This window comes from Colletes latitarsis, chromosome 2 (genome assembly GCF_051014445.1).
Source record: "Colletes latitarsis isolate SP2378_abdomen chromosome 2, iyColLati1, whole genome shotgun sequence".
Classification (NCBI taxonomy): Eukaryota; Metazoa; Arthropoda; class Insecta; order Hymenoptera; family Colletidae; genus Colletes; species Colletes latitarsis.
In genome coordinates, this window is record NC_135135.1 from 9,440,497 (window position 1) to 9,450,958 (window position 10,462).

Consider the following 10,462-nt stretch of genomic DNA (forward strand, 5'->3'; position numbering starts at 1 on the left):
CGTTTCACTGGTAAATAAAATGTAATATTATTAAAAATCATTACGAATGAATGAAGTGTAAAGCTGTACCAATTACTATAATGAAATAAAAATGATCGTTTATTTAGAAATAAGTACATACATATATAATTTCTCGTATTGTTTAACTTGCATCTAATATTATATAAAAGTATTTATTACGTTAAATGAATAATTAAGAACATTTGTAATTGTCTGTTTTATTATAGGTATCTTGTGCAACAGTTAGGTTGGGAACTTGACAATTGTTTAAAAGGTAGGTAACTTGGATACACCTATATTTTAATTGTTGCTATTAAACCGGTTTTGTTGATTAGTAAATAAGAATTGACAATGTTACTAATTATATTCGCAAAGTAATAATTTATATCGTACTGTCTGCTCGAATCATTCGCAGAAAATTGATCAATAATTTAAGGTTATGTGTAGAAGACCTTAATATTTAATTTCAATTGAAGTTAGAGTGTTAAACAAATCAATGAAAGAAGAGTATGTTCACGGATTAAACTGATAAAATTCAAAGGTAATTATTACGTTTAAAGTAAAATAATGTAGTTATTGAAAAGTTAAAATTGTTTAAATACTATTAATGCTGTTTCTTTAATTCACACTATTTTATAGTCATGTATATAGCATGCAGATCTGTCAAAAAATTATACAATACTATATGTACACACTCGGTCGTGGTTCCAGTAAGGAGAAATGAAGTTCTAACCCTAAAACATGAATTAAAACGAGTGTTTTTATTATTGATTTCTTTTTGTGTTATTTCTGCGACATCTCGTTTCTACTTTCAATTGGTTAAAATAGATAAAATTATTATCGTTTTATTTTAAAAAATTAATTTACTTATAAGTTATCCAAAATTCACTCTGTACCAGTGGTTGGACGTAAGTTGCCCTAGTCACAATTATTTATTTCTAGATTGGAACCTAACAATTGAATCAATTTAAAGAACAAATAACATTATAAGCTGTGTACCTTCTTAATATTGATTAATTTTATTAACAAACACTAAATGTTCGATCGTTAGGACAGTTACCATATATCTCTTGTCTACTTTTATGTTATACATAAAAAAAAAATTGTACGCGCAACGACATAATAAATACAGGGTCTTTCAAAAAGGTTTTTATCCTTGTCCTGAGGTAGGCCATTTTAGAGAAAGAAGGTCGTAAAGAATAATACTTGAATTTTCATATTAATTCTCTTTCATTATGATGTGAAATTCTCGTGGTTCATTAAATTCGTATATTAATATTCGTTAAAATACACGTGTTTAAAGACTAATTCAATTCATAAACGACCACTTTATTTGTGCTTACTTCTCATGATATTATGAGTGGCCATATTAGGAACATAGGTCATATGTATTAAGTATTTTTACCCTAAGAAGGGACATCACTTTAGTGTAACAGGCAGATTTCAATGAAATTCACGTGTAAGATAGTTCTTTGAAAAATTTCACACATATCTTTTTTTTATTAGCAATCATTCGTATTTACGAGGTGAAATCACCCTCAAAGTTGAAGGCGAAAACTATATTTTGTTCAATATTTGGAAAAGTCATTTAAATAACAATTGAACGTTTTTTAATGACTAGTTTATTTGCACAAACATTTTTATTTTTTATGAAAACAGGGTTGGATACATTTTATTTGAAAGAAGGTAATAAGTAATCATTTAAAATATAGTATAATATTATTTCAAATACTTAATTATTTTCATTTTTCAAATAACCTAAGAAAAGTAACTTTATTTGGTAACTTTATTTTAGTATATTCACGCAATTTTTTATTTGCTGGATTCAAATAAAGTAACAAATAACTCTATAGAAAGGACTCTATAAAGTTTAACCGTATTTGCATTTAAAACTGTTCTTGCTTCAAACAGTTTATTAGAAAAACATCCATTCCGTGGTAAATCGTATGAGTAGATGATAGCAGTGTAGTATTATACTTAAAAAAAGCTTTATATTTGAATAGTCTTGTAGCATATTTATTTCTGTACGGTAATCGTTGAAGTATTTTAATACCTCCAAAAATAAAAATAATTTTTATATTTAGTGTACAAGTATAATACATCTTCAATTTCTGCTAAGGACTGTCCGTATTATTGATATAATATAATTAAAAAGAAATAAATAAAATAAAAAATTATTACAATTTGAATTCAAACAACGAAACAACCTAGACAAAAATTATTTGTCTGTTCAAAAAAACTAACATATAATTATTACAAATAACATCCAGTCAAATAAAATAATTTAAAATAATTTGAATGATGCCCAAGCCTGGACGAGAATACCCGCTTAAGTGATGTCCCTTGCAAATAGAAATTGTCGGTGAAACGATTATCGAAGAGAATCGGTGTCGACGAACAGACTGTCGGTGAGTTAAAGATGATCCGCTCGGGCAGCCTGATTTGGACTAATCGCGCGAGGTTCTGCCGGATCAAAGTGCGAGAGAATCCTTATTGTATCCGATCGTGCGTGTTATCGAAGCATGCTTTTTGTCCCTGTTTCAGCGTTCGGAGAGGCTCGCGGGTATCCTATCAAGCGCGAAATATATTTGAACGCGTTGAAGAAGACGCCGCGCGACAAGAAGATCGACACGAGTAAAGTCAGTTTGAAGTCGCCTCCGCCGTTGTCGTTCGAAGCTGAGAAGATGCGTTCGTTGTTCAAGCTGTCGAGGAACCAGTCAGTCCCAAACACGATGGGACCGCCGGGATTCCTGCCTCTGCGACGCGGTTTCGCGAAATCGAAATTTCGCGACAGTCCGTATCCGTTGCAGCATTTCGGTTTTGGGGGCCCGTCGCAAGGTTTCCGTCCTATGCCGCCGATTCCACCGCCGCCGGGTTCTCTGCCTATGTACGGTCCGAGGCCGCTCAGGTACGGACCACCGCTGCGACCAGTTATGCCCCCACCGCCGCCTAGGCCAGGATTCCTCGCCCCAGGTTTTCCCTCTCAACACGGTCTAAATCGAACACCCGGCGGAGCTCGGTTACCGCCCGGTCCACCAGCCCGGTTACCACCCCCAAAGATGCCACCACCGCCTCCACCGCCATCGGCCGCCCCAGGCAGACCCATAGTCCTAAATCGGTTACAGACGCAAAAGAGGAAACAGCAAATGAGAATCGACATGGTGACGTCCGTCAGAAATTCCATCGGACCTGGATCCCGTTTAATCAGGCGGGACAACCAGATAAGCAAGGTGTTAGCGAAACTGCCCAAAGAGCAGGACTTCACGGTGGACACGTTCGAGGAGAATTTGCTCGCTGCGTCGAGCCACCGCGCAGGTGGCCAACGAAAAGACGATTTAATCAGGGCAAGTGACGATATGCCGCTCAGGAGGCATAGTGTTACTTAAACGTACAATATTTTATGTAAATCGCCGTCGCCGATGTTCGGAGCAAATTCAATTGCGGGAACGGACAACGACGATCGCTCCAAACTAGTACGATAATGGACATTTTTCTGATTCGGACGAGGAAGAGGAAATATAGATTTGTTGGACGCACTATAACGAAATTTCAGATTTAATAAACTGTACGTCGACGATCGGTGAATCACGGATCGTCGCGCATCCTTCACAATCCATTTCTCTCTGTACACGTTCCTTAGACGCTATTCTGAAGATTACGTACATCGTTGACGAGAAATAAATGCACCTTGTCGGTAATCAAACGTTATCTTTACTTTTGTTTCTTTGTTTTCATTACTTGACCGTCGACGGAAGGGAGTAACTATGGGATCGCTAACTTCGATCGCCAATTTCAATTGAACTTATTTCTTTTATTTTTTTTTCGATTTGAGACCGATGCACTCGAACGTTTGCAGTTTATTATATTTTTAACACGTTGACTTCCATGCTACGAGACGCGATTTTAAAAAGTAAGTTAATCTGAGTGAGATCGATGAATCTTGATTACGAAAGTAAGTACTGTGCGTCCGCGAGAAGTTGCTAGCGAAAGGAATGTGGGTCTGATTGGTGCCCCAATCTAGTTTATTGTCGTTAAAGTGGGGATGGGCGGAGCTAGCCAACTTCTCACGGACAACCGATACTGTAGGTTTTGCACTCCAAATTAATTCAGTCATAGATAAAATTCACTCTTTTGCAAATTAAATTTTCCTTTAAATTTTTTCCCCACTGATATTCCTTGTTGGAACTTTTCTGACATCGAATAGATTTTCCATCGAAAATCAGCGCTAACCGATCTGATATGTTATATAATTTCTTGGCAACGGGAGGTGTTTCATTTTTAATTAGGTTTTTACGAGAAAGTGCCGCGAATCCTGAATGGAAAAGTAATACATTTTTTTTGAAAGCGATTTGAATTACCAGTACGTAATTTAAAATAAAAAAACTACGATAGCTTAAGATTGTCTCACGTTAAACCTGTAAATACGTTAAGCCTTTCTCCAAACAGTGTTAAATCGCCTACTTAATCTTTAACACTAGTATTGGAATGAACAGAAAGGTATTCGAAATAATTTTAGTTGAATATATTTTTAAATTCAAAACGTCGAAATAATATTTATGTATATTTCAGGTTGAAATATTCTTAACATGTTTTTGAATCATCTGTAAATAAGTGTTTCCCACTGTTATGTAGTTAGGAGTTGAAAAAAAATATATAATTCATGTAAAAAAAAGAAATGTGGTTGAAGGGAACTTGGACCTACGTTCAAAAATTTCGTAGTGAATTAACAGTCGGCCATTTTTACCACTACTGAGAATGCAACAGCTCCTTTTAAATATAAACCGGCTTTTTTCAACAGTTTTTGAGGTTTTTTACATTTTTATAATTTGAACTTTCAATTAAAAAATTTTAAAAAGTTCTACAAAATGCCTCTGATTTTTTTCTCATAAATTTTCAGAGAATAGGATAAGAGAAATTGGTCAAAAATGTGATTTTTTATTTTTGTCGTTTAATGTTGCTTCGAGTAAGACGCGTTTAAAGTTCTTAGTTGAAGATTTGTATTTTACCTTTACTCAGCCATTCCGGCACTATAATACTTTTCCTCCGTAGCATTAAAGAATTTGGTCAATTTTTCCTATCTTTTGGCTATTTTAGTATTTTTTCCACTGAATAAATTCTTGGAAGCTACCTTCCAAACAAGCCCGTTGTAACTCTCATTATTATTCTAATGGTATTCGTCCAAACAACATTCAAAAAAATAATTTGCACGTAAATTTTCAAAGATTCAAAACTGATCTATGTCGATACTTTACCAATGTACCACTTGCATCAGTTTTTCCCCAAATTACACCAGCTAGACGTTCCTAAGATCAATTCTCGTTACAACGGTCTAAAATTAAAGTTTTGATCTCGTACAAAATTTTACGGCTTTGGCAATCAACGTGTTAACAATATACAAGGTATTCGAAAAAAGTTCACGATTTTCAGGATAGATAATACTTCCCTTGAAAGATAGAAGTCCTGGGAAACGTGGGTTGAAATATTAATATTCCCAGGATTATAAATAATTTGATTTATATTACATGGAAAATCTTTTGTAAACCTCAACAGAAAAAATAGTAAGATAAATCCGTTGATTCTGTCGTAAACAGAAAATTGTTTATAATTCCGAGAATTTTAATTTTATCAAGCCATTTTTATTAGGACTTTTAACTGTCTTACAAATCCTGAACTTTTTTTTTAACACTCTGTATCTACTGTGCATCGCTGAAAAAAAGATAAGTGGGACATTACAGGGATTAAGTAGTATCCCCACGATTTTCTAGTCACTAGCATTCGACCCACGTGACTGCTTCGACCAATAATAAACTACGATAGAGGCGTGACTAATCCATTACAACTAATCGTGCCTGCATTCCTTCTATGCATCATCTTTTCAGCTTTGCACAGTACAACGAAAGGTGACTTTCGACTGATAAAATCAGATGATTTTACCAAATAGATATCGAAACAAGATTAACACGTTTTATTGTGGCATCTGTGGCAGTATGGACAAGATTGTTTGCGTCTAGTGTACATAATACAACTCTCTTGATCGACATTTTTTTTATTACAAGATGTCACTTCGAGTAACTATAAAACTGATGCTACATATCAGTTGTCGTGTTAAATATTTTTTAAATAATTAACTAAGTTAATTATTTGCTTACAGATATCGTCTTTCCAACTCGTTCTCGAACTATTTCCCTAAGAAAAAACTCGAATTATACGGTGTGCCACAGAAATCACTTAATTCGTGTTTCTTTAATTTTGTTTTTCATTTAGAAAAAGTTTATTGAAACTGGCAATTCTGTGATATCTCCTTCTGAATCATTCCGTGTTGTTGACTTCACTGTTCGATTCGATTTGTTCAAATTTCTCATCGATTATGTCGTATTTAACAACCGCGACAGAGTAATGGTTGCAGAAATATTACGAAACAGAATTTGCTTTTCGAACAATTGTCGACGATTGTATTTCTGGTTCGTAAATACGGTGTAATCGATGTAATTGCTCGCGAATAAAAATATAATGAAAAACTGTTTCATTTGAAATTACTATGAGTATTAATACTGTGTGGAAATTGAAATAATTGATTAATATTTAGTGAAAATATAATACGTGTGTACGATTAAGGATGACAAATACACACTGTTAACAGGAAAACGATAGTTTATCAATCTGCTTTTTTCACATATTCCTAATTAATCCACTAATATGTAATTGAAAATAATACCATCAAACTACAGTATTTCTTTTCAAGTGCTATTTGGTGTATATAAAGTTAGTGGTACATTTTTATTTTAGCAAAAACAATACTGTTAAGTACGAATTTGTATCTTTTTGTTGGTTATCATGAAATCAATTCGAACAAGTATTTAATCGATGCGTTTGTGTGTACATACACTATAAATTAATCTGTTAATACTTGAGAAGCATAACTATTTTTTTTAGGGTAAGAAGAAGAAAAGGGCATGACATTGTACAAATTATTCTTGTCTTGTTTTATTGTAGCATCCTTATGAACCTAGCAAATTTTCTCTCGTGAGATATACAGGGTGTTTTATTTTAATCTATAAATGCGAATTACTTCTGAACTTCTGGCTGCATAAAAAATGGTTTGAATGTTGAACGACACAGCATAATATAATTAGTTCTTCATACAAAGGTGACATATATTTTCTTAAGTACAATTCGTATAATTTTTTATGCATTCGTCGATGCAGTTCGTTATTTCCTAGAATGAAAAGTTATTTATGTTGAGAAACTTTTAGTTGAGAAGATACTTTAATCTTAATGTTGTAAAGTGGTACGTTGTATGACAAAATTTGTTAGTCTATTATAATAAACAATACTAAGATTAAAATACTTGTTAACGTTTGTATCCATTAGTGCATTCAAAATTATATAATTACGTTAGATTATGTGGGACAATCTCAAAATAATTTAACTTTTGTCTAAACTATTTTTTCTACAGTGGGTAGTTTACGATTTCGCATTTAGACCTAATTAAAATTCCGTAAATTTAATGGTTTATTTCATTTTCAAATTTCAATATCACCGATATTATGATAATTAAATAAGTCAGTTTTAATTAGTTTATTGAACCAACGGTGGATATTGGAGTTTTTTTAAACATATTACCTATTATTATCCCAAAGTTTGTCATTTTAATATTTATTTCTCACAAAATACTAGGAATAGGTTCGAAATGAAAAATAGGGGAACCAAATGTGTACTAGATTCACGAAAGAGTTTTTACGCCTTTGAAATTTACTATATAATTTGTTACATATACGAATATGATCGTTGTTAAATAGTACAAACGAAAACATATCTTTTATAAAATGTAACAATTTTATATAAAGGTTACTCTAGACGTGGAATTTCCGTTTCAAAAGTCTTGAGATCGACTATATTTTATCGATGTATGTCATAATTTTAACGGCGTCTGATCTGCAGCATAAATAAATGATTAGAAAATTGGTTTGATTAAGAGGGTATTTTACTGTGAACCTTTCAAAATATCGACTTCTTTTTTTACACTTTTGTGAAGAAGAGCTATATGTTAAAGTATTAATAATTCTGATAATTCGGATGAATTCTGTGTCCAAATTCCGAGTTTTCATACTTTTTTAGTTCATGAGAATCATAAAGAATATTTTAAACGCGTCTTTCTCAAAACTATACTTTTTTAACATTTTTTATTTTGTTTTTCTTAATTTTTCATATTTGTTTGGTTCATGAAAATGATAAAATTATTCGAAAATCGATAATTAAACTTCAAAGAGTTACTATTTTAAGAATTTCCTTTCATATTTCATTTTACTTGTCTAAAATGACTGAAACCATGGAAATTATAAGATTTAGAATATCCAGAGTGGCCAATTATGTTTATTTCATTTTGAAAAAGTTTTTATATATTTCATAAATATCAGTAAATATCTAAATATCTAAATAAAAGACCTAAATATACGCGTTTTGTCGAAGAATATCCCCTTAATCTAAAGTTGAATAATTATTATCACTCTGACTGATTTGTATCTTGTATCAACAGTTCCTAATCCTTCGTACATTGCTTAAATCATTTTCTTGTATACCTTTGTGGAAATAGTGCCACCAATGCTTCACTTGGGTGAAGCAACCATACATGCTTTAATAATTTTCACTAATTTATTTTTTTTTGTACATACAGTGACTCACAGATTCGTTCATACGAGTTTATTGTATCAGTTCATTTGGAAAATATATTCACATATTCTATTCTAATGTTATAACAATTATATTTCATACGCATTGAGTTTACAAATCATACGATGCTTCTGTATTCCAAAATAAACTATGTAATACAAAAACTGATACAAAATCTTGCGAACAATTATGTGATTCGATTTACTTTGTGAATATGTAAGTGCTTTGGACAGAATGGAACAAAATAGGTACAGAAACTGCAAAACTAATTAATATTACACTGTAAAATTACGACTGTGCCAGTACTTTTGTTCCGTCGAAAGTTGGCGTTGATATATATTTTGTTTGTTTTTTTTGTATCGTAATTAGTTAGGATATAATTTGTATAATATAGTTGTAATAAAAAGATTAACCGAATATTTTATTTTTTCTTAAAAAGTTCCATTGTATATAGGTGAAGATCCCCTAGTACCGTCCGTTTTGTTTTTTAATTGTAACTCGGCCAGAGTTGCTGAAATTGAACTTTTAAAAAGGTAAATTATAGTGTATGTATAGTACTTAACACTAAACCTATCATGACCGGTCAAATGGCGGGTAGAACGATTTATATTTTTTTTGTAAAAAACCGGACAAAGCTTCCTTTTTGAAATGATTTTTAGTTTATATCAATTCGACTTTCCCTTTTGGAAATATCGTAATTTGAATGAAGGGGTAATTTTTATAATTCAACTATCTCTGTCTCCGTTTAATGTGTTGGACCTCTCTCTTTTTCCACACGTAAGACGTGACAATTGTGACCGAGTGACGTAATATTTACTATTTACTATTTACTGCGGGCACGTGAGGTCAATGACCTCGCGACGTTAACAATGAAAAGTAAACAAATGCTTTGAACCCTTATATCTTCGCCATTAACCACGCTATCGACTTGAAACACGTTTCATTTTAAAGGGCTCTTCATCCTCTATCCGATGAATATAACTATGTTATAATTTAGGCTCTCCTCCATATTTATTTTGATATTTACTTTGACGTTATATACCTACAGAAGTTTCAGCAATTTCTATTGATTATACGATTGGTGTGTGATAAAACTGGATTATAAATTGTTTATTCAATTGAAAATGAATTTAAATTTGTATACAGAATGCTTGCGTAATTACTAGCCAGCATTTGTTCGTAAATAAGTGTTTTCTCTGGAATTAACTACGGCGATCAAAATTAATTTGATATGAAAACATAGTTTTACGCGGACGTGTAATTTTCCATTGCAAGTTGTGAAACAAGTTAGCCTGCAATTTTTTTAAACTATAAGACAGTAGCTTCAATTGTCTCAAAAAAATTGTGACAAAATCAATATTTCTTTTAACACCGCATCGAAACTAATTCGATCGAAAATTCCGTATGAATGTCTCGAAATAAAGAGCAGTTAGTTTCAAGCGTTACGCGTATTACATGTTCTTCATCTACTAAATTTTCCGTAATTTTGTCATTTTTGCAAATTTTATTTTAATATTTTAGGAGGTCATTCTTAAAACTTCAAGCATTGAAAAGAGATAAAAAAAAATTTCGATGTTTTTCAATCTTAAGTTTCTACGCGGTAGAAATGAAGGTACATACATTTTACACGTATGAATATCGGTAATAATCAAATAGACAATGTGGTTTTAAAACATGTTACACGAAACAATAATATTCACCTCGCACTAGAAGCGATAATTGATTTCAGTTGGTACTGTGGGATTTTCCCCTATTTCCCAGAATGTGGAAGTGACTGAATGAATTTCTGAGT

The 10,462-nt window shown here is 32.2% G+C and overlaps 1 protein-coding gene across 2 annotated transcripts in view; it reads left to right on the forward strand.

Moving 5' to 3' along the window:
- The window catches only part of LOC143350116 (uncharacterized), a 65,352-nt gene extending 57,386 nt beyond the window's left edge, over positions 1-7,966 (forward strand). For both annotated transcript variants that reach the window (XM_076781954.1, XM_076781964.1), the window contains 2 exons: positions 228-274; positions 2,545-7,966. In XM_076781954.1, coding sequence (XP_076638069.1) covers positions 228-274; positions 2,545-3,386 — 889 coding nt within the window. In that variant the 3' untranslated portion in view covers positions 3,387-7,966. The remainder of the gene's footprint in view (positions 1-227; positions 275-2,544) is intronic.
- Positions 7,967-10,462: the final 2,496 nt, after the last annotated feature.